Genomic DNA, 24,974 nt, shown 5'->3' on the forward strand with positions numbered 1-24,974 from the left:
AAAATCACAATTTCACAATGTATCTTTTCCATGTTTTTAATTGTTGATATGTGCAGTTTTAGCTTATATTGTCAAAAATAAAATGTAAAAATCAGAAATAAGATCCAATTACATAGATACAATGTTTAGAGGTTCTTGTAATAGCTTCTCACAGGTGCAAACCAAGCTGAATGAATTCCCATTAATATTACCAGTCAATAAATGCCCAGAACTAACACTATTGGTGGCACACTGTTAATATACCAATGTTATTTCTACAGCACTTTCAAAACAAGTTGAACACACAATATTGTGAACAGATATGATGAAAGTCCAGCTATCATACATTGAAGGAAGCAAATATGTACACCCAAACGTGAAATGTGTGACAGTTTGGGTGACAGAGAATGTGGCTAAGCATAATACAGTAACAGGTACTCTGTATTCTTACCAGGGATGAATGGGCAATACCGCAATTTCCACTGTTACCGCATGGCCCTGAGATACTTGGGGTTACCTGCTAAACTGTTTCCTGCAGATCTGGCAAAATTAAACATTCATAACAGACACTATTTAAATCGCTACAAACCAGTCCCAATTAATCACGACCGGTATTTGTGACATGGCACTTATCATTTAATCCAATATATGGGGCTTCATTTACTCAACTATGAAAAGTCTGTGGCATGTTAGTCTAGTGGACAAAGCATCTGGTGATTATTTCGAGCAAACGCTTATACTGAAATACAACGGAGGTCATAACATTAAGAAATAAGGTAGGGTCTGTACAATTATTGCCTCAATATACAGCTTTATATGCCATGCATTTTCATTTATATTTCAATTTCAATCAGGCAAGAAGACTACCTCCTAAATTGTAATATACAATCCCATTTGCAGCTATGTACTATGAAATCTAATTAGGACCGTGCTGTGTGTTTTACATGTACACTAGACATTGTCACACAGTAAATACAATGAGTTCTGTCAAAGTGCTGTAGTGAACACAAAATGAAGCTGTTCCCACTAGGCGGACATGCTTTCCCCAAACATACGGCATTCTTGTTGTACATTAGAGCAAACCTTGAAGGACAACCGACACCTCCGGACAAGTTGCGTCCATAATTTGCATTTAGTCCTGGTTATATGTGATGTCTCCTTGATTTAAGTGATTGTCGCCTCTTCCTCTTCCTGTGGCACTGCTCTTTCCTTTCCGGCCAGGGGAAACCACTTTCAGTGGCTCGGACGGCCTCATCATACTCATCGCTGTCACTGTCTGCCTCAACCACTGCAAAAACTCTTCCTGGGAACACTTCTTTTAGCTTGGAGGTGAAGAAGGCCTCCAGGTTGCGGCCAGCTTGCGCCACCTCCGAATCGGGCTGAGGTCAGAATGGAGAACAAAATGCTTGCAGCGATCAACAACAATCAGGATACAAACACAACACATGCACATTAACGTGTCACAACTTACGTAGTTGAACTTGGCACAGTTGTGGAACATAAGGTAGACGTCGGCCACAAACTGCTCAGGTGAGTTGTAACGTTGCGTGCTCCTCTTGTTGAGTCTTGCTCGGATGACTGACAAGTCAATGGGCCTCTTGATGATCTGGTAGTAGTGACGAGCCTGCACCACAAAGTATCGACGTTTGGTCTGTTGACGTTAACCCTGACCCTGCAATGCTCTTTTCACATTCATCCGCACTCATTCGTCCACTGATTGGTTAGCCCTTTCATGCAACCTGTAACTTGATAACATGATTAAGCTCTGTAGTAGCCACTGTCCTTGAAAGAGTTATTGAGCACAAAATGTGTTATCAGCCAACTTTGACGAGCAAAACAAGCCTGTTGTGATCTGTCCAGATTCGAACATCTAACATATCTACTTCGGATATTTCTGATGGGTGATGTCTGTTCATTTTTATGCTTTTATCACATTGTCTAAATCTTGAATTTGAACTATTTGTTGAGTTTTGATGCTTCCTATGATGTGGACCTGATCGTGGTGGGCATTTAGAGACGGATCGTGTCCCTGCCAAGTAGCAACTGTCCCCATGACATTACATAATCACAAAGTTCTTGATAATCTTTTTCTCCATTCACATTGATAAGCAGAGAGAATTTAGTTCCCTCAAGGTCAGCATCAGTGACAGAGCAAAGCATTTAAAGCACTTGAGTTTCTGCGTATGGGGCTTTCTTTCGACTTGCAATGAACGAAATGAAGGAATGTACAAAAATCACTCACAAGTGGACTGACAGGCTCGTGAAAAGGAGCACTCAGGATGTTATTGAGGATCAGGAGGGTCAATCGCTCACATTTCTAAGAGATCATTGAAAACAAACAAATCCAGAACACGTGGGCATGTGGATCATCAGTGAATATTTTATAAAATGACTTCCCACTTACTCTCTGATCACAGGCAGACAGACCATGCCCTGATGTAGACTCCCCTGATGTTCTTCTATTTTCACAGCCATACTGAACCTGTGGCTCCCCAACGTCTCTGCATAAGCTGCAAAGCCAGTCACCTCTGAAGACAATAACAAATCAACAATTGCTCCGGAGGTGAGTGGTGAGTCGGACAAAATGGGCACACTGTCTGCCGAGTGAGAAAATTGCACGACTTACGACGGGAAGCTGAGCAGGGGTGGGATGTGACATGACAAATGGTAAACCTTTGGACAACCATCACAGCATAAAAGGTCCCCACCGATCAGACAGACTCCACAGAAGTCCTCACTCTCAATCTGGGGGCTGGCCTCAACTTCTTCCGTCCTCCTCGGTAGGCGAGGGTTTGTAATGAGAAGTGGCCTCTGACCGGGTCCAATGGGGTACTCTTCCTCGAGGTCAGAGCGCAGAGGCTGTGGGTCATCTGTCGTTTCGTGCTCCGATTCGATGTCGAGTTCGGACTCCGCAGACTCCTGAGAGTCCACGTGCTGATCGGACAAATGGTCGGAATCTGTTTCTACTTGGAACATTATGCCAACTTCTGGTTCATCATCCGACTCAGCACCTGAGTCGACATCAGCGTCCGGTCCGCCTTGCACATCCTCCGATCCTGCAGCTGATGCCGTTTCTGAAAATGCGTCACATTGATCGTAACACACCATCGAGTCATTTCTGTTGGAACTTTGCAGAATTTCATTCTCCTTGCCCGGACCTTCCAGTTCTGTCTCAGACAAGAAGTCTGGCGAAGTATCCGAATCAAGTTGCGGTTCGACTTGAGAGACAACAGCCTCTTTGGAGACGAACTGGGGTTCAGAGTCTGAGTCGGAATCGAGCGCAGAGTTTTCATCAAGGTCCTCGGGTGGCAATGTGGATGCTTTGGCAAAGCTGGCCCTTGGGCACGCATCGCATTCACTGGCAACTGTGAGCCACTGACGATTGTCTGGAGGTTGCGGTGTTGCGACCCCACGGGTCCTTGCGGTATCGGGGCCTCTGGACATGCCCTGTGACGAGAAAAACGTGCCATCTTAATCCACTAATAATAAGAAAACTCTTGCTCTGATGTTTCAATCAAAGTTGTGGAATGAGAAGACATGTAAATGTTACTTTATTACACTTTTGCCTTGTGGGAGGCAAAGCTCAAACCGTCAATGTAAGTAATTTAAGGAACTTTTATGTTACTCAACAATGCCGGAGCAAACTGAGAAAAAAATGACTAATGGCTTGATCATTTTAGCCTTCTTCACTTTGAACATGTCAAGTATCATTTGAAACCAAGGTATTGCATGCGGTACACTGCTTCAAAAGGAGACCCGATGTTTGCCATAAATCCAATTTCTACAGACGAGTAATTGAGAGAGACATGATGGAAATTCAGATGAGGTAAGTGGTGGTGATGACTGATGATCTCCTCATCAGCAAGCTCTAAGAAGCCTGATCATTTGAGTCAGGTGTGTTGGCGGATGGAGAGATGTCAAACGTGCTGGATGAGGGCCCTCATGCAACAGGGTCCTCGTGGATATGGTGCAGTGTCATCTCCTAACAGGCTAATTATTCTGTTGCTAGATGACTCATCGACAACCCATTAAATAGATTTTTTTTATATACATGTGGTAAAATATGTTCCACAAAATTTATTGTGGACATTTGGGATCCAGTCTGTACGTTGAGAAGTGACATATTTGCCTTGAGACAATGTTTTGTCTCTAATAACTATTTACATCATCATTTCAGTTCAAGGCAACAGAGCCATTCACATATCTGTCACCCAAAAGTACCCCAGTGCCTATTTTCGACAAACGTAATGTCATGGTCTATAAACAGGACCACAATAACAGCATTCTGCTTTTGTGGTTTCTGCAATTAGGGAAAAAGCAGCGATAACCACATTTCTTACTACTTAACTTGATTCTTGTGGCAGATGGTTCATTTTAAGGGCAGTTCCATCACCTTGCTTTCTTTGCAGTATTCTACATAGTGTACCTTGTACGTTACATCCTGCCAGGTTTGCTTCTGCAGAGTAGCCTTCTGCGTTGTGCTTGCAGGTAAAGGGTCACTCTGCCTTCGTCCATGTGGGGGAAGTTGAGAGATAAGCACTTTCAGGCGTTCAAGGCAAACCACTGGAACCCTGGCTCGGACGGATTCTCCTTGAGATTCTCTGCTCCTTCACAGAAACAAATAAAACCTTGTCATTCTTGTATGTGTTGTATAAACACCACCGGTGACTGTACGTACCCGTTAGGTCCGCTTCTGGACATGTACTTTTCCTTGGCGTCATGATGTACAGTGTCATTTAGGCATGAAGGATCTAACAAGGAAGTCAATATAGAGCTTATTGCATAATCAGTGACGTAAATGTAAAGTTTTGTCACTTCTCATCACCTGGCTGGGCTTTAGAGGAGAACAATGGAGACCGGCCACTCCTGCTGAGGATTAAGTCGGCTGAGGTTTCCTTGACAATGCAAAGGACGCCATCTGAAGCTCTTCTCCGCCTGGAGTCCACACTGGCATACTAAACACAAAACAATTAGCATTGGAAAGTGTGAGGCTTGCATTCAACTCAAGACAATACGCTTTCGCTCTATTCTCTCAAGTTTAAACAACATCATTTCTGATGAGACGAAGCCAAAATCCAAGCCCAGGACAGGATTGAATCACCCACCTTGCTAATTACCATATTTGTAGTTTGCTCATCAGAGCTGTGAGGAGATCCCGTTGGCCTTTCCGAACAAGAGCTGCCAGATAGAACCGCTAGCTCTACATGTGTATTTTGAGAACATCTCTTCCCGTTTGCGCACGGTAAACTTGGGTTGAGATTACAGGGCTGCGCATCGGAGTCGCAATTGTTGGCTGTGACAGAAACCTCCGGGGACGTGGATCTCTGTGCGGAACACAAATGAGCATCACTCAACAGTGTTTCAAGCTGTGACACATCATGCACAGGTGCACCTGTTTGTGTCATGAACGGCAGGAAGAAGGGGGAGGATGTGCAAACAAAAACATCACCCCGAGCCTATTGTGGCGCTAAATCAAAGCAAGAGGTCCTTCAGAATCACAGCGGCATATATTACTCTCAATTGTTTATGCAATGAAAAGATTGGTTTCCAGCAATGATCACCACATGCAAATTTCTCATTTATAGAGCACTGTGTTCCTTTCATGAAAGTTGAAGCTAGAAATTGCTTGTAGGATTTGGGCTTGTTGTTTTTAAGCTCTTTTTCTTTCTTGCTAGTGGAATGCTGCAGTTGTAAAGTTGAAAAAAAGACGAGCAACAAAGACTGGAACAGAATCCAAAAACCAGAGCCAATAAATTCAACTCACTTCAATGAGCAGCAGTTTGCCAGATAGAAAAAGTGAGCAAGTCTCCCATTAAAAAAGAAACTCAAGTTTTTGAAGATTACTGTCATGCATAAACACAAAAACCCATAGCTTGGCTTTTAAATCCAGGATGTTATAATTCTTACATTAACATGTAATTGGAAATTCCATAAGCTGGTTTTACATATTGATTTTTTTAAATCGTCACTGAAATGGTTAAAAGTGAAACATCAACAAACATGGAGAGCTTGTTGCCTTAATTCATGCTTTGTGCATTGCCACGGTCTGTATGGACCTCCTTGACCACAATTACCGATACAGTACCATTGCTGCCAGACAATATTTTCTTTTTTGTGTTGGTGCCTTACACCCAAACGACAAATCATTCCGCTGCTCTCTTTGCAATTTAAAGGACAACCGACATCTCTGGACAAGTTGTGTCCATAATTTGTAAAATGGCTTCAAATGACTTCTACTGAGCGTATTTTACAAAGATTCCACCGCATATAGCTATACTTTACGTTTTAAGACTCACGCTGAATATTCCGGAAGTCTTGTTTTTGAGTTGGTGACGAGTCCTCACCCTACGTCACTGAAGGAACGCCCCTGACCGAAAAAAAGACACATTGCCTTCCATCACGTCAATGCATTTTGCTGTACTTTGGTCTGAAAACTTCATGTAGGACCAACAAGAGGCAGAAGAGGGCGACAAAGCTCCATGTAAGGAATTTATCAGCCTGTGGAAACGGGCTGATGAATTCCTCACACGGAGCTTGGTCGCCATTTTCTGCCTCTTTTTTGGTGATACATTCCCCCCCCAATGTTGCCTCAAAATGGCACGGAATAAATTCTTTAATCGATTGCAAACATGTATGCTTTCCTCTCCAGAACTATTTTAATCTGAACATTGTTTTGATTCTCGAGCATGCAAAACGTCTTGGCGTGACGTCACGAACTGGGGGCGGGACTTTCTGAAAATGCCCCATTCATAGCTCAATTGTTTGCAGATTTTAGACACTTTAAGTCATTTTTATTGGTGCTTTGCATTTGACTAAAAATATCATACTGTGTGTTTTGGGTATTTTAGATGCTATAAAAGGTTTTTCTGATGTCAGTTAGGAAACAAAAAAGTGAAGTCAGTTGTCCTTTAAGTCGGCTATCCGATAGAGATTCAGCGGAGTCTTCAGCTGTTGAGCGCCAGAGGCTTGAAAATTATTTGCTTTTTCGACACGCATTTCTTCCCACATTGAGGTCAGGCTGATAGAAAGCACCTGGGATTAAAAGGCTCACCTGATCCGTACCTCTTCATGAGACACATGAAGGATTATGACTGGTTCAAAACATTCTTTAATCCGTTTTTTGGAACGCGGTGGGGAATTGGAGGAATCTATCTCGGCATGCTAATTCGAGCTGAAATGATACTTTTAGTATTCCCTGAGTGGCTCATTAATGCCAGGTTAAGTACAGGACTGATTATGCTCAAATGGTTTTATGTCATATTCACAGGCTGTGACACAGAAACAAGTCTGTGTGTCTCTCAAATGTGATCAAGTATCTCGAGGATTTTGTGGGATAATTTAGTGTGATTGCTCAAACCACTGGCAGTAAATTGGGGCTGTATTTTCTTTCCCTTAAATTCTCGGATGCTTTGCCGTGTTTTCCAGTCATCCTTTAAAAAAAAGTGACATTCTGTTGTGTCATCTGTTTTCAGGCAGGCTGTCAGCTGTGAGACGTGATCATTCTGGCAATAATTTAAACGGCGTGTTTTTTTAGTTGGACGACTTGGCAGATTTTAATTAAAGTTGAATCATTTTGCTGTCTCTTACAATATGTCAGCCAAGTAAATTGGTTGCCGCCTGGCTGCCGTTATCAGAATCAGAATCAGAATACCTTTATTCTTATTATTATCATGTTTATTGAGACTTGGGTATTAGCTTAGTAGCATTTCCACGGGGTTGAATGTTTAATCTTGACTTTGTCCACATTTTTGAGAAGTCTATACAGTCTGTATTTATCACTTGCTGAATATAGTATCATTTTTAACCATTATTTTGGGTTGTGCTGTTTTATTTAGGTGTTTTCTTTCAAATTATAAGAATTGGGATTGTTGGGAAAACTTTCTCTCACCCGGCCAGTCGTTTGACCTCGTATCAACAGTGCACCACTGGTTCTCTGCTGCTCTTTCCTATGTTTTGCTGGAGGAGAAACTTCAAACTGTTGTTGTTGGAGTTGTTGGACAGGACTCATTTCATTTCTGTCGGGCTGTTCCTCCTCATGTTCTGCCACAACTATTGGTACATGACTCTCCTTCACTCTGCACTGCTCATCCTGGTTTTCCTCAGGTGGAATTTCTTGAACCTCCTGCAGACTGCCGCTGTTTGACAACATCTCCCGGCTCAGGCGTGACTCAGGTTGGTTTTCGCTCTTTTGGCACTTGCTGACTGGAAGTGGACCTCTCTGATGATGGGGATGGAGATGAGATTCGGAAAGCGACTGGGACTCAGAGGTGCTTGCTTGAGGTTGGGATGCAGGTCCATGACTGCAATTAGTCTGGATCGGTCCCATGATTGGAGCATTCGTTGGAGGCGAAGGGCCTTGGGAAGATGTTTGCAAGGCAGAAGAGTCACTTGGGTGCCAGCACTTCAGCAACTGCTGGCTCTGCACCTGGCACCCAGAGTCAGTTGGAACATAGCTGGAGTTGTAGAGTGGACCTTGCAGCTGATTCTTGTCCAGCTCTGACTGAGAAGGGAGGCCATGGATGCAACACAGCTGGGGCTCATAGCACATCTGGTAGCCACATGCTGCCTCGCGTCCTCTGTGGTAAACGGGTGGCAGGGCCAAACATGTGATCGGCTGGGGCCTTGGCACGGTGGAGCAAGCCAAGCCCTGAGGGTAGGGGCAGCGTCCACCTTCTACAGTCAGCTGGCCTGCAGAGGACACAGTGACAGTAAAGCATATACATGCAACATACTTTTATTTCAATCAGGCTATGCCAACATATGGACAAGTAATGCCGGTTAGCTGTTGGCACGATAAGCCTCAACTTGATGTCCTTGCTAGTCAATCAGCTGAGTTGTGGGAAAGACATTTCAATGACAACAGTTAGAGAAAACGCCTTGAACATTTTACTTGTAGTCAAACTTAACAAGGCAATCAACCTATCAAATGGATTTTATGTCTATTCGAAATATGCAAACAATGTCAGATGGTCACTCGCTCACCTAACACAAAACAATTAGTGTGCGTCAACAGCAAAAGCGGTAACCTTATTTAGGGATCCACATACTGTACTGTATAAATTTTAACAACCACAAAAATATGGCATGATTGTCATGGACGAAGTGACTCATAACAAAAAGAGGAAAGCGGGCAACATGGTAGAGGGTGTGGATATTTTGATAGTCTGTCAGCAAAGATCAATCGACGAATTCACTGACTGCCATTGTGCGTTATGCTGACAGACTATCCATACTTGTCTTACTAACCACACGCACATGTGAAATTAGAAATGCAATGAAATATTGTCAGAGAAGGTGACAAAGTGGGTCTGAAGGATGGGCCCATGCAACCACACAAATCCATAAGAAAAAGAGTCAATCAGAAAACAGTAATCAACATGCACTCTGACCTAAGGAGGACATCTGTTTGGTCCAGTAGCTGGCATCCCAATTGAACTTGATTTTCACAGGACTCCAAGCTTCAGACTGCAGTGATGAGTCAAGCAATTCTTGGATTTGCAGAGAAATCTGAAAGAAGAATACGCAATCATGTCAAGTGATTTATCCATTCCATTTCCTTCTGCGATGATAGAATGAATTGCCAATATATTAATGATTACTGTGTAAGACTGAAAAGAGGAGCAATTTCTGCAAGTTCTGGCAAGATTTGAAAGTGGCCGGGAGTATACCAAAGTATTTTTCGGTGTATAAAACGAACCGGATTGTAAGGCACACCTTCAATAAATAACATTTTAAAATAGGATTTCACCATAATTTTCCTTTTTTCATGTTAAATACGAAAATAGAAATTGCCGGTTTTATCAGAGTTTATCACAAAACAATAATAAATATATTTTTCAAAGATGACCAATCTTCCTTCTTTGAAACTTTTTGTTTCTTAGGGGATTTAATGGAATATTTGGGTCTTAAAAATTTTTCAGAAATAAACACATTTTGTTTCTTTTTTGAGACACTAAATAGAAAAACAGGCAAAAAACGCAAACATTTCCATTTACAACCATTGTGCCAATAGTGGAAAATTATGGCAAAATTTGAGAAAAAAATTGCCTGGTGTAGTCATTTTAAGACATTACCGAAATGAAATGCCGTTTTATATATAGCATGCAACACACACTATTTCTACGGGGGAAATGGAATCAGTAGCTGCTGACAGTAGTTGCAAGAACTGTTGCAGTGCAATACAGTATTACTTCACATATAAGGCGCAGAGTCATCTTTTGAAGAAAATGAAGGTGCGCCTTATATGGTACTTTTATTTGCCCTTGCAGTGTATGTCCCCACATTATTTCTGATGGTGTACCATTCTCCTGCTGAAGAGCACCGGGCCTCTGCAATGGTGGGTCGTTGCCCAGCTGATGAACTTCTGCACATGGTCTAATTGGGCACAAGTCTCTATCGCCCCCTGCAGCTGGTCCTCCAAAGGCTGCTGCAAATCCTCTGAAATTTTCTGCAGAAAAACAGTCACATGCATGCAGTCACTTGTGCCTATGGGCACGGAAGCCGCAATCACCACTCACTCACTATACTCTATTTGCGTACATGTCTTAAAATAATTTGATTGAGAACTATAGGCTTTTGTTTGTTCAGTGCTGATAACGGATTCTTTACACGTACAAACGCTAACTGGCTAATAGATAAGGAAAGAAAAGGAGAAAGTAATTACCTCCAGTTGCTCTATTAATAGGTTAGCTCGTTTGTTAAGCTCGTTCATCATAATCATTTTTGCCATCTTAATCTGGTTCTCAGCCTTCCTGTGTGCAATCTTGACTCCATGAACTCTGCAAAAAGAAAGAAAATGGGAAATAAATCTCATATGACAGGTCAAAAAAACACGACCACTTGAATAAGATTGTGAGATAAACTCAGAGGCCACAAGCAGCAGAGAATGGATATACGTAAAAGGTGTACAAAAGTCCAAGGTCTAATGCCAGGTTTTTGTAATGCAACCAAAAAATGACACTAAATTAAATGATTCCCAAACCTTTTCCATCACCGTGTAAAGTGTTATTAAAAATATCTGTCCATTGTTTGCTCTCAAGCAGACATCTGAAGCTTTGGTGCAAATGTTGATTGCTCTTTGCAGCTGCGAGTAATTCAATCCCATTTAACCCCATTTAACATAAAAATATGGCATTTGAACAGTAGTGTGTAGACTTTTTATCCCCACTCTCTACACAACCGAAAGAGCTCTAATCCAAGAACCCTACTCGCGACAAGAGAAGGATGTTTTTTTTTTCAAAACTCCAGCCGAAGTAGAGTGAACATTCCCTTATGTTTCAATTCAGTATGAACACATTTGTTTGTCTTTTCTTTTCTTTATTTATTTGTTTATATTTAGTCATTTATTTATTTGTTTGTGTCTTTATTTGTTTTTAGGAAATGTATCCTCCATTATTCCATGTACTGTGGCAGCATTTTGTGGCATCTTGGGATGTATGTTAAAATAAAGGTCGGGTTTGATTTAAACAGATTGACGGCTTGTGAAATGGGTGTAAATCAGTGATGTGCAGTCAGGGGAGGCAGGTGAGGCAGTGCCTCACCTGTCATCATGGAAACCTGTCATGGAAATATCAAATGACAAAATAAATTAAACAGTTATACGTATTTAGTGATTTGTACTTTAAAGTTCTTGTCCATTTACCTTCACCGTTTTTGGATTTTTTTCAAAATCGCTGAATTTTCACATTGACCGTTCAAATACTAAGTCGAGACGAGCGGTGAGGCAGCAGCCGGCTGAGCCTCAACATGGATTGTGCAATCACTATGCTAACTGTGCTGGCTTGCTCTGCAGTGAGACCGCACTGCTGTCCTTCTGCATATCGCTATTAAAGCGTTCAAACACGTTTAGTGTACTAAATTTCTACAGTTTAGCTGGTGTATATAATGCACAGTCACTGTACATTATAAACACTGTACTACAGTGTTTATTTTGTTTTATTTTTGTCAAAACTCTGTGCGTAGGTGAGGCAAACAGTTCTCGCGCCTCATGACAGGGGGCGCTTGTGATTCCAGAGATACTTGCGACTCCACGGCTGCAGAATAATAGAATTAGGGACAGCAAGCGACAGTAAACAGTTAGCAAGGTAAGTGCAACCCTCCAGTCATTTTGTTCATGTTGCTTGGCCTCATTTTCAGGATGGAGGATTACATATATAAATTGAAATAATTTTCTAAACTGGACTTTCAATCGAAGCAGGAGATAATAATTAAAGGAAGACCAACACCGTAGCTAAAAGGTTTGCTTCAGACACCGGGACAGAATACTCGCTCTTTTCAGATGGACTGGTACACACGAAAAGGCTGGCTCTGTGGATGTCCAGCAAGAAACCGCCTTTTCTGCTTTTCCTGCCTTCTGTTCTCAACTTATGACAATGTCTGGACTCAAATGGGATATTGCGACCTAAAAAATTTACAACGGAGCCTCATCAAACATGAGCGGTCGACCACGCACATCCAAAGTCAAATTGCGCTAAAAACATTCGGGATGTCCAGGATCGACTTGGCTTTGGATGAACAGCGAAGACTTAACATCAGCATCCACAATGCTAAGGTAAAGGAGAACCGGGAGATTTTAAAAGATCTCATCAATGCCACCTAATAAGCGGATACGCGGATAATAACTTTTTTTTAAATTATTTGTTTCTAAGGGCGGCTCGGTAGTCGAGTGGTTAGCACACCGGCTTCACAGTGCAGAGGTCGCCGGTTCGCGTCCCGGTGCGGCCTCCTTTTGTGGAGTTTGCATGTTCTCCCCGGACCCGCGTGGGTTTTCTCCGGGTCCTCCGGTTTCCTCCCACACTCCAAAAACATGCATGGCAGGCAGATTGACCACTCCAAATTGTCCCTAGGTGTGAGTGTGAGAGTGACTGTTGTATGTCTTTGTGTGCCCTGCGATTGGCTGGCAACCAATTCAGGGTGTCCCCCGCCTCGTGCCCGAAGACAGCTGAGATAGGCACCAGCAACCCCCGCGACCCTAATGAGGAATAAGCGGTACGGAAAATGAGATGAGATTTGTTTCTAAACTACAGTTTGTATATAAAGAATGCTGACATGACATTTTAAACAAAACACGTTAACTGTTGCCAATCAAATGGTGAATACGCTACTCTGTAGAGTTCATATGTTTGTAAATCTGACTATGATGACGTCAGTGCCTCACCGCACATCACTGGTGTAAATTGTTTATGGATTTGCGCCAGGGTTCACTTGCTGACAATAATAACAACCGTATTGTAAAATTAAGACAATCAAAATGGATTTGTAACCAACCTGTCCTCTATACGCTTTGCGTTGTTCTCCTCTGCAGACCTCCTGTCTTCCACCTGTCCCATCAGGCTTTCAAAGAGCCACCGCTGATCCTGGAGAGCCTTCCCTATCTGTACCACCCTGCACGCATGAAGGTGTAGCATTCACAGGAGGCATCACAGAGGGGAAGCTCATGACTAAACAACGCCAGAAGGAAATGTGTTTCTCCCGCGATGCAGGTGACCTTAGAGCCGACTGCTGTGCTCTAACATCACCGAAAAAAAACATCCGAATACTGAATAGATATGAGGGAGGAGAAGGGCAATGTTTGTGCAGATACTGATGATAAAAGTGACAGGGAACGCTTTAACCTGCACTAAGCCCTGCTTTACTGTGTCCTTGTGCTATATGAACGTTGTGTGTGTGTGTGTGTGTGTGTGTGTGTGTGTGTGTGTGTGTGTGTGTGTGTGTGTGTGTGTGTGTGTGTGTGTGAGGACTGACCTGTGGGTTTTATGGGAGGACAGGTGGCAGCTGCTGCAGCACAGGAGGTCACATGAGTCACAAAGCAGCTCCAGGGGCTGCTGTCTATGAGAGTGGCACATGAGGAGGGAACAAGGATACGACCCTGTACCTGGGGCCGGAGGAGACAATATGCAACGGCAATTAAAAAAAATAAGACAACTTATAACAACTTGAGAGCAGCATTTCAAATACATGCTGACTCTGCATTTCAGGAGACACAGATGTACTGTGTTGAACAGAGAGAATCATTTCACTTTGATTTGAGGTATTAATTTAACCCTACCAAGCGCCTGGTAAAAATTGAGCTTCTCTTTATCCATGTAGTTTCTCAGTCATCTGCGAGTTGGTAATTAAATCATACTGCACGCCATTGTCCATGTGTACCAAATTTGGGATCAGCAAATGTCTTTAGAGAGAACAAACAACTAATTTAGCACCCATTGATTCATTTTCTAGCAACTCTGTTTAAGGGCAGGGCAAAAACTGGAGTCATCAGCAGTATATGAACAGCAACAACGGTTGCCATAAGTGAATAAGATGTAGAATGCTGCCAGAGAACTATGACATCATATTGATGTCAGCAAGGTCATCAAAGAAGATTAGTTTCCCACATATCCACACTTAGTACTGCTTAGTTCGTGTATGATAGTAAAATATTCTCTGATTTCACTTTACTCTCTCTTAAGGTGAGAGAGTAAACATTAAAACATCCAAATTAGGCTCAATTGGCCCATTTCCCTCCCTGGTTCCAAGTAATCTTTTTGTGTTATAAGGGCCAACGTAAGACACTCTTATTCTAGTCACTGGAAGGTCAATATGGCTCTCTGACAATCTGAAGTTTGGTCCACGTTTTGTCCAATCAGCTCATCAGCAAGCTTTGCTGATAATGATCCAGATGACCGGGCTCGAGCACATTGGCCTCGACCATAAGAAGACAGCCTACAACCTGAAACAGAGCAATGTGTGACATTCTGTTGATTCCAGGACAGGTTGTTAGAATTAGAATACAAACTTTAATTTGCTACAGACTGTCTCACTGCATACGTCTGTGTAAGCTCTCAGTCGTACAGGAGTGGTCCATCGATGAGAAGGTTTCTTCAGCCGTCATCTGTACAAAAGTGAAGGTTTCGGACGTTTCGCCTCCTATCCAAGAGTCAGCGAACTAAAGTCTGACTGGTCGTATCGGCCCCATTTATATATCCCTAATGTCCAGACATGGTGGCGCCGGACACAGCTATGATAGGTCCCTACTCTCAGGTTGGGGGGGGGGGGGGGGGGGGGGGGGACCCCTCCCTGTGGCCCCACTGATTGTTCCTACATTCCTGACTAACGACTGGCCTATTACCCCCACTGCCCCCGGCATATGCTGATGAGGTGATACCAGGGGCAGTGGAACGACTAGCACCTGCGAGGCAGCAGGCAGGGCTGACGTCGCTACCTGTTGGTCGCCAATCCGAACGTGGCAGTCCGCCACTGATCGGGACGACCAGCACCTGTGCAGGTGCGGGCGGGGCCGACAGCGCCACCCGTTGGTCGCCAACCAGATAATGACAGTACCCCCCCCTTCAAGGGACTGCTTCCAGAAGTCCCAACAGTCTCCAAAAAGGTCCAACTCGCCAGGGAACAATGGTGGAGACGGCAACCGTTGCCTCTCCAGCATATTATGGGCGGCGGCCTGATGGGAACGGGACTCGACCTGACGTTGACATGGACGCGGCACTGATCGTCGTAGGCGTGAGTGCGATCCCTCTCGCACATTCGCGTGACGACACATGGCTTAACGCGGATGTCGCACTGCCAGGCGCAGCGTGGCATCCCGGACGGCCGTATGGGAACAGGTCTCGGCCGGACGTTGACGTGCAAGCGGCACCGCTTGTCGTGGACGTGAGTGTGACCCTTTTCACACACTCACGGGACGAAGCCTCGGCTCGACATGGACCAGTCCCTAGCAGCTGCGGGATCCAACGGTGAGTGGGGTCTTCGGACTGACGCGGACGTTGCACGGCTCGTCGTGGATGTGACTCAACTCAACACGCACAACGACGCGTGGCTGGACGTGGGCGTGCACTGCCAGACACCCAGTGTCACCCTGGACGGACACCTGGAAAGAGGTCTCGGCCAGACGTTGACGTTACGGCTCATCGAGTGACGTGGCTAATGTGGACGTTGCACTGCAAGGTACAGGGTGGAAATGAGACCAGTCCGTTGTACCTGAGGGATTCGATGGTTGGTCGGGTCATTCTGTCACGGTTTGCAAGGTGATGATGGCAGATGTGGATCCCAAAAAGCAGGCAGGAGGTAGCAGCAGGTTGTATTTGGGAAATTGTCTTAAAATAAAGTTAACAGGAACAAAATCTAAAACATCAAAGTCATTCAAACAGAAAAATACAAAGTATCAAATAAAGACCAAGAGTAAAAGTCTGCCAAGATGAAACAAACACATGCACAGCATACAATGCATACACAATACATACAATTGCATACAATGACCCGACACCGAATGGTCGTGCCTAGAGTCCTATTAACTGTCACTGATTGGGAACGACCAGCACCTGCGAGGCAACAGGCAGGGCTGACAGCGCTACCCGTTGGTTGCCAATCCGAACGTGGCAGTCCGCCACTGATCGGGACGAGCAGCACCTGTGCAGGTGCGGGCGGGGCAGACATCGCCACCCGTTGGTCGCCAACCAGATCATGACCAAAATATCTTTCAAACACTTACAAATAGGTCAGCGTGGAGAGTGACAAACGCAGCTTTCGCGCTCACCGTTGGTCGCCTCACCTCGGGTGACCCGCTCACACTAGTGTGGCTTACAAGTGCAAGCAGCGTTTAGTGTTAGCAAACCCAATGTGACTGCCCACATCCTTTCTTCCAGCTCTTCTCACACTGCACAAACTAAGACTCAGGTCTCACCATGAACGAGCGCAGAGGACAAACGAGTGGTCCACAAAAGCTTCCAGTCCCCTTGAGGGTCTTTAAATAGCAGCAAGCTAATATTAGCAAATAATGAAACCTTACAGCCTCCTTACCAAAGTGGGACACTTCCTTCAATAAAGGAGTGATTCAAAAAGCTATCTTCAGGAATCATTTGCAGATATTACTAAAAGGTATACCATGATATTTCCTTAAAGTCAACGCAACTGTATTCATGGAGTAAATAAATAATAGCATGAGGTATATTTGAGACTAAACCCAAATATTTTAATCCTTCCATGACATCGGTTACTACAGTGGGCAGCTTATCAATGTATCAGGTGACAGGTTATCATTATTGTTGAATGCAAGGGGTAAAGCCAGAATATATTCTACCAGCCAGCACGAGTCGAAACACTCATCTGTTGAGTACAGCATAGGTAAGAAGGTTTCTTCAGCCGTCATCTGTACAAAAGTGAAGGTTTCGGACGTTTCGCCTCCTATCCAAGAGGCTTCGTCAGCGAACTAAAGTCTGACTGGTCGTATCGGCCCCATTTATATATCCCTAATGTCCAGACATGGTGGCGCCGGACACAGCTATGATAGGTCCCTACTCTCAGGTTGGGGGGGCAGGGGACCCCTCCCTGTGGCCCCACTGATTGTTCCTACATTCCTGACTAACGACTGGCCTATTACCCCCACTCCCCCCGGTATCACCTCATCAGCATAACGACCCTCATCAGCATTGCGAAAGTTGCCTAACCTGTTTTGCCTAAGCAGGCTATTGTATGAACGATCCAAATTGAACCTCACCCCACCAGATCGGTTTAATGATGGATTTTGTTGTTTTATAAGAATCGTTTCTTTTACCCCCCTTTCAAACCATCTATGTTCTTTCGCTAAGATTTTAACCTCATTGTCATCAAATGAGTGGTTGCTAGCTTTTAGGTGCAAATGTACTGCCGATTGAGGCCCACTAGTATTATCCCTGCGATGTTGATAAAGTCTTTTTTTGAGAATTTGTTGAGTCTCCCCAATGTACTGCTCTTTACAATTTTCATTCTTACAATGTATGGAATAAACTACATTACTTTGTTTTTCATTTGGTAGCCTATCTTTTGGATGCACTAATTTTTGCCTTAACGTGTTTATCGGTTTGAAATAAGTAGGAATTTTATGTTGCCAAAGGGGTACGGTACTGCTACTCCTCTCCTTTTTGAATCTTGAGAATTATTGGTTTCGTTCGCTATTCTTTCTTTCTGACATTTGTTGAATGACCACTGAGGGTACCCACAGTTAGTGAGTGCTCTCGTGATATGTTTTGACTCCTTTTCTCTACCTTCAGTGCTAGTTGGTATTAGTTTAGCCCTATGCTGGAGGGTTCTGATAACTCCTAGTTTATGTTGTAAAGGGTGGTTAGAGTCAAAAACCTACGTCCGAAACCTTCACTTTTGTACAGATGACGGCTGAAGAAACCTTCTCATCGATGGACCACTCCTGTACGACTGAGAGCTTACACAGACGTACAGCATAGGTATTAATAATTCCTCATATGGGTACCCGCAATGTTTGGCGAAATTGTTTTCAGTTGCAGACTGGACGTGACGTCACAGCTGCAGTTTTGACTTGTCTGCTTCTTTTGAATTGGGTACGCTGACAGATTTGGAGAGAGAATAATGTAATTATTTGTTCTCGGAACACCGTTGCTGAGATGCAAAACAATGTGTGATTTTTTACTCTTAACACCCTACATTTGAAAATAAAAAGTTTTACTATTCATGGCTTTACTTTTTCAAACTACACTTGATAATTTTCACAACCTAAAACAGGGTTCGGGAACCTATGGCTCGCGAGCCATATATGGCCCTTTTAGTGACTACATCTGGCTTGGCGATAAAATTAAATACATATTCTCGCTTTTTCGCTGGTCATTTCTTGTTTGGGCTGCAGTTGGCGCAAAGCGCAATTTTGATTGGATGATACTGACCTCGGTTGGCGGTAAGCGCAATTTTGATTGGATGATACTGACCTCGGTTGGCGGTAAGCGCAATTTTGATTGGATGATACTGGCCGTTCATGTTGAAACAGGCAAACGGCCCTTTAAATAAGCCCAAAGAGTAAAAAAAAATTATGAGTATCGTACACTTCAGGTTGGAATGGGCCAAAGGATTCGTCTTTGTGGAGAGAAATGGTTCTGATTTTAATTGCAATGAAACAATACCATTGATGAAACAGTCGAATGTCAGTGGCACTTTGACAAGCCCCATGCTAACGTTAGCATCAATATACTTCTGCGAGAGACAGCAAGTGTGCAAGCTAATGAGTAGTGTGCAGGCTAGCTAGCAGTAACTTCGCCTATGGACCCGGCAAGTTGACTTTCATTCTGATCGTTTGGCTGAATTTTTACCAACCTGGGAGAGCTGGAAAAGAGGCAGGACAGCGGCCCTCGAGGACCGACTTTGGAGACCCCTGATGTAAATGGTGAGTACTATCACTTGTATTGTTTTTCTACTTCTTTCTTTCCTTTTTCTTTCATAACTTTGCTGCTCTGAAATGTAAATTTCTCCACTGCGAGACAAATAATGGTACATCCAATCCAATCACAGTTATTTTAAATAATACATTCTGACATTTTATTGAAAAGTGTCCCGTTGCGTGCATGCGTGTGGCTCTCACTGAAAAACATTTCCAAATATTTTACTTTTATGGCTCTCTCAGTCAAAAAGGTTGATGACATGGAGTTCAAGACCAAAATAGAGAGGGGCAAAGTCAATTACATTTGAGACCTTGACTTTGTGCTTGAGCTCTTCAGCAGAAAACGGAGAGAACAGTGACATGGAAAATCTTGAAAAGTAAACTGACATCCGGGCCAGAGAAGAAAACTCAAATGAAGATTCAATGAAAGCTCACTTGCCTGGCCCAGTTGTCGGAAAGGAGCCAGAGCCTTTCTGGTGCAGTTCAGGCCTGTGCTGCTCGTGCAGGTCCGTGTATGGAGATGGCGCCGCGGCTTTCTGATGCTGATGCATGTCTGTGCACTGGTAACACAACCACTTGTTGCACAACGTGCACAAGCTCTGTGCAAGTGTCATCTCCGAGCACTCTGAGCAAATCTAATAAAGGGGGATAAAAAGAAAAAGAAACTTCATCTTCTAGAACAAAACACAGAGCTGAGATTTTTTTGCATATTGTCACAGAATTCTAGATTTCTTGCCCCCATTTTTGGAACCTCAAATAAATGACTTAAATTCATACAACGGCATACTATAATTAAAGAACTGAGGGTAGCGTGCAAGTAGCCATTTTGCGTGTCGATAATTGCATTTGTTTTGTTTGTTTCATCTCTAATTTACCGTACCTGATGAAAAGTGTATGAAACCAGAAAACAAAGAAGAAAGGTGCTACAAAATGCCTGCCTATACTTTTGTAAAGGGATTATCTCTACCCGAGTAGTGTCTAAGCTATGGCCAACAAAGGTTTTACTTCATTGTTTTTGGACAATAATATATCTTAAAACTAGGAACTGTTTTTTTTTCAAAGCATGAATATGGCAGTATGAACTACAATTGTTTGCTGCTCCACTTTTTGTACCTTGCCAAGGTCAGTTTAGGTCAGATTGCTCCGGTTTTGGTTCTTAATGTGAAGCTGTTCAAGAGGGATACAAAGCCAGTGGGCACGACAAAAAAGTCTGAAAAATTCTCACCACCTATCAATTTTTGTGTGTGCAAATAAATCAAATGTATTTTCACAAATGATGCAAGTGCGTGCCAAGCATATGTCATCATGGCTTTTGCATACTTTCCCTTTTCAGCATGCTAATCTTGAAAGAAAAAGTTTGTACACCATTGCTCTTCCCTCTCTCTCTCTTGTCTCAAGCCCACAAATAGATGTCTTACTTTGAGGGACTTTGCCGTTGCCTCTGTCGCTGAGAGGTGGCTTATGTGGGGTTCTTTCATTTTCTTGCAAGCGGAGTTTGTTTCTTGACTTGTTCAATTTATGAAGTGCCCTGAGATCATCTCTGCTATAAATCGGTGCTATGGGAATCAATCATTCCAAAATTTACGATCAAAACTTTTTAGCTTCTCTTGTCATCTTGAAGGTTTAACTTCTGTGAAGCTCTAATCATGCAGAAAAGATTAAACGATTAGAATCATTCACGACGCATGAGCAGCAACCAGCATGAAAGACAATTTTGAAGCAAAGGAAAATATTTCTGCATGCATTTAGGAGTGGCAACAGAAACATAATGTCAAAACCCTTGCTAAAAATGCATTTGCCACATAAAGCAACAAAGTACACAGCAAAACAAATCATCAACGCAATCAACACTCTTACCTTCTCCATTTCTGCGGCTGGGCACCTTCACAGAGAAAAGTGTGTTTCGCCTGGCGCCTCAGCAGCAGGAACACGAAGAACACTTCTACCTGAGGCAGGAAGCGTCGTACATGACAGCCTCACGGCGAGCTCTCCCTCGTCACCACCACCCTCCACCGCCCTCCCCCCCACACACACATACAGACACACTGATGCAGCGGAGGAGAGAGAGAGAGAGAGAGAGAGAGAGAGAGAGAGAGAGAGAGAGAGAGAGAGAGAGAGAGAGAGAGAGAGAGAGAGAGAGAGAGGGTGTCACAGTCAAATTCATCCCTTGCCTGCAACGCACAAATTGGGAGAATGTCTTTTTTTAAATAAGCCTGTGCATAATTGGGAATTAGTGAAATGAGATCATTATAATATTTTTATAGGGCAAAATATCCCCAGAAGCTCTTTTCATGCAATGGAGGAAAGAGGCACAAGTAAACAGGGAGGAGGAGGAACATTTGCTTGCGAGCAGGTTGGCAGGTCTTCTAGAAAGAAAAATGTTTGGGACAATAGTGAAGCAGCTGTGGCCTTCTTCTGCAACCCTGCATCAGCATGTGAGCCTGTGGGCCCACAAAAGCGAACGTGGCTCATGCAAACCAGGTCAGCCTCTGATAAACTCCAGACGGGATTGGGTTACAGTCATGCAACCGTTTGCTAAAATTATGAAATCAATTAAGTCTCTCACAGATTTACTGAGATGAAGACCCAATTTAGACCGCGGCTGCACCACTTAATCAGGTCGGGCATTTTCATCAGCCGACAGTGCCCCCTTTTTTGCGAGTTTTGTCAATTAAACGGCATGTAATCTTATTTGCTCATGAAACGGGAAATACCGTTCGGTCGGTATTGGCAGGAAGGAAAGGACAAGCATGGCTGACATAATGTTATTCTGTGTGCATGACATCCTCTCATATGCCAAAGCACACTTAATAATGATAATCTTCATATTCATGGAATGGTGTCTCTGTTTTTTAGTTTGAAGTCATCACCTCATGACAAATAAAATAAAAGCAATGTGATTCGCCATTGAAATGCATAATGCATTGTTTCGCCAATCATGCCACTCCTAATGTTGTTTATGTTTTGCATACATGTATGGCCAAAATGTAAAGCTACAGTACATGCAGAGGCTCATGCTTAAAAAAACTTAAAAGCCATAAATGAAAATATCTCAAAAAGATGATGTGCAAGACAAAAAAGTTTTTTTAAACAGCTTCCAGAATACATTTAGAGACACTGCACACCAGATTTTTTTTCCTGCCAAGTATCGGAATCAAGATCACCCTAAAAACGGTCGGGAAGTAATTTCAACACATTGCTGAAGTGTGGCAAAAGAGGAAAATAAGTGGAAGGTGTTTTGAGTCTGCCTGACAACAACCTCTGCTCAGCTTGACCTACAAATGTGGCAAATATCACATCCTTGGGTGCTTCAATGGGGAGCTCTGAGAACTCCCGTTCCCCGCAGTGTGCCCATGGACCCAATTTGAAAACACAATTAGTCGCTCGTTATTCACTCAGCTTTTAAGATGGGCGCACTGGAACTAAAAGGGTTCACAGCCGTCTCCTGATAGCTTCCACTGCATAAAGGTGGAATATCGTGCCAAAGCTCTCACAATTTGTATTTTGAGTGCCTTTTATGAAAAATTTCTCTCACGAGATGAAAAATTGGAGTCCATGACCACCACAATGTGGAATGCACTTCCAGCGATATTTTCAAAAAGCAGTGAGAACACATTCGGGAAAAGCCAAAAGGAAAAGAAGAAGTGAGAACACATTCGGGGATATGGAAATAGATTGCTTGATTTGCAGAATTTTTATTTAATTATATTTATACAGTAAAGTCTCGTTATATCGATATCGGATATATCGATAGTCCCGGTTATATCGATACTATTTCTATGCACGCACGGAGAAAATTACATGCAAACAGGGTCGGATATATCGATAGTCCTGGTTATATCGATATTTTTTCGGACTCCCTTGAATATCGATATAACGAGACTTTACTGTATTTAATTTATATTTAACTATATTTAATTTATTTAATTCTGACGTTTGGATTGTTTGATCTACTGTAAAGTATGATTTACATTAATTTTTTTCTTCTTGTATTGTATTGTACTGCAACATGTAAAATAGCTGAGTGATGGTGTATTATTGTATTACACTGTGGCGGGCACTAGGACCAGGCATCTCACCCAGCAGGTGCACGTGAGGGGGCAGGTTTATGTCACATATATTTCACTGCATTTTCTGTTTGAGTTAGATCCACTTTTTCGCCATTAGAATAAACACGTGTCCACATTTAGTCGTGTGTGCTCTTTCCTCAGTGGCTACAACATAATTGCTTTATTTTTTAATGTTATTGGAACGTCTAATTTTATTTTTCGTTGCATCCATCCATCCATTCCATGTATCTCTGCAGGGCAGTGACGTGCAGTCAGGGGAGGTGACTTGCCGTGCCTCACCTGTCTTTATGGAAATATCAAATGAAAAAATAAATTAAACAGTTATATTTATTTAGTGATTTGTACTTTAAAGTTATTTTCCATTTAACTGCACCATTTTTTGATTTTTTTTTTCAAAATCGCTGAATTTTCACATTTACCGTTCAAATACTAAGTAGAGACGAGCGGTGAGGCAACAGCTAGCTGAGCCTCACCATGGATTGTGCAATGACTATGCGAACTGTGCTGGCTTGCTCTGCAGTGAGACCGCATTGCTGTCCATCTGCATATCGCTCTTAAATAGCTACAGCTTCAGCTACAGCGACAGCTTCTTCCCCCAAGCAATTAACTCTTTGAACTCTTTCAACAGTAGCCCAAATGGAACTGTATAGTGCCACTTAGCAATTTTTTGATGATGATACCACAGTGTGTTCTACCAGAAACAAATTCCTTGTGTGTTCTACATACTTGGCAATAAAGATGATTCTGATTCTGATAATAACGTTTTTTTCAATTCTGTTTTTCTATGCTACCGTTTATATAAAGAATGCGGACATGACATTTTAAACAACACACGTTAACTGTTGCCAATCAAATGGTGTTACGCTACTCTATAGAGTTCATATGTTTGTAAATCTGACTGTGATGACGTCAGTGCCTCACCAGCCATGAACCTCACCGCACGTCACTGCTGCAGGGTCGTGGGTATGCTTGAGCAATCCCAATTTTGATCCAGAATGGGTGCGCGATCTGTGGTGGTCAGCAGCCAATCTGAGGCCAAACTATCATGCTAGTGCTGAACTTGTACTTCTCGTGACCTTTCATAGTAACGATGTCATTTACTTAATGGGTTTTGCGTCAGTCAAAAAACAAGAGCCACTCTATTGTTGTGTGTTTCCCAGGGAGTATGCAGAATTATCCTAAAATCGTGAAAGTCAACACATGCGAGTGAAAATTAACTTTCAGAATAAAACGCATTTCTTCGACGAATACGCCGATTTGAACGTCTTAATAAAAAAGATATATCAAAGAACGACACGCCTTACCATGAGTCACATTTCAAGTGGAGCTGTGAGAGAATATATTTTTCCCCACGTCTTGTCGACATAGAAATTTTCCATACGACCACGTGTCTGGAGTCGAATGCAACAACAATTCTGCAATTCTGTCAATCAATGACTTACATGCCCCGCCGCTCGCATCCAGCGCCTGCAGCTTCATCATTCGGAGCACATTTTGGGAGATGACGCACCTATCTATCATGGCAGCGTGGCGCAGTAAAATAACAAACCAAAACAAACCACACAAACAACGAAGACGACGCCACCCACTGACATAAAGTTAATCACTAAATGTAGAAATAATAATATTCGTCCGAATGTGCTCGTTAAGGCGCAGCGTGATGTAAACATCTTACCAGGTGCGAGTCAATTCCGTCTGCGATGCTCCAAATTCGCTGGCACTTTCTTCCTTCCTCCTCCCTAAGTATCACAGCTCCATCATTCGACTCCCCC

At 43.1% G+C, this 24,974-nt stretch overlaps 1 protein-coding gene across 6 annotated transcripts; it reads right to left on the reverse strand.

Moving 5' to 3' along the window:
* Nucleotides 1-20: 20 nt before the first annotated feature.
* trim66 (tripartite motif containing 66) lies at nucleotides 21-24,974 on the reverse strand. Of its 6 annotated transcripts, XM_088992418.1 has the most exons (18): nucleotides 24,878-24,974; nucleotides 20,990-21,078; nucleotides 19,572-19,767; nucleotides 13,723-13,852; nucleotides 13,246-13,362; nucleotides 10,643-10,757; nucleotides 10,280-10,426; nucleotides 9,369-9,486; nucleotides 7,868-8,667; nucleotides 5,085-5,303; nucleotides 4,805-4,934; nucleotides 4,658-4,730; nucleotides 4,406-4,586; nucleotides 2,606-3,426; nucleotides 2,384-2,507; nucleotides 2,222-2,296; nucleotides 1,451-1,603; nucleotides 21-1,358 (listed from the first exon to the last, which is right to left on the reverse strand). In XM_088992418.1, exons 2-18 carry the CDS (start codon nucleotides 20,996-20,998, stop codon nucleotides 1,122-1,124), a joined length of 3,645 nt encoding a protein of 1,214 aa, XP_088848544.1. In that variant the 5' UTR covers nucleotides 20,999-21,078; nucleotides 24,878-24,974; the 3' UTR covers nucleotides 21-1,121. The 6 variants fall into 6 exon arrangements, with proteins under 6 accessions (XP_088848544.1, XP_088848545.1, XP_088848546.1 ...); XM_088992419.1 differs by lacking the exon at nucleotides 24,878-24,974 and having other exon boundaries at nucleotides 2,609-3,426; nucleotides 20,990-21,177; XM_088992420.1 differs by lacking the exon at nucleotides 24,878-24,974 and having other exon boundaries at nucleotides 4,406-4,580; nucleotides 20,990-21,176.

This window comes from Hippocampus bargibanti, linkage group LG03 (assembly GCF_051943395.1).
Source record: "Hippocampus bargibanti isolate YZ-2025 linkage group LG03, ASM5194339v1, whole genome shotgun sequence".
NCBI lineage: Eukaryota > Metazoa > Chordata > Actinopteri > Syngnathiformes > Syngnathidae > Hippocampus > Hippocampus bargibanti.

Coding starts and splice junctions, on each gene's coding strand:
- trim66 (XM_088992418.1), bottom strand. Junction 13,363..13,722: donor TCCTCCCATAAAACCCACAG/GTCAGTCCTCAC, acceptor TCATGCGTGCAG/GGTGGTACAGATAGGGAAGG. Junction 8,668..9,368: donor CAAACAGATGTCCTCCTTAG/GTCAGAGTGCAT, acceptor TGTCCTCTGCAG/GCCAGCTGACTGTAGAAGGT.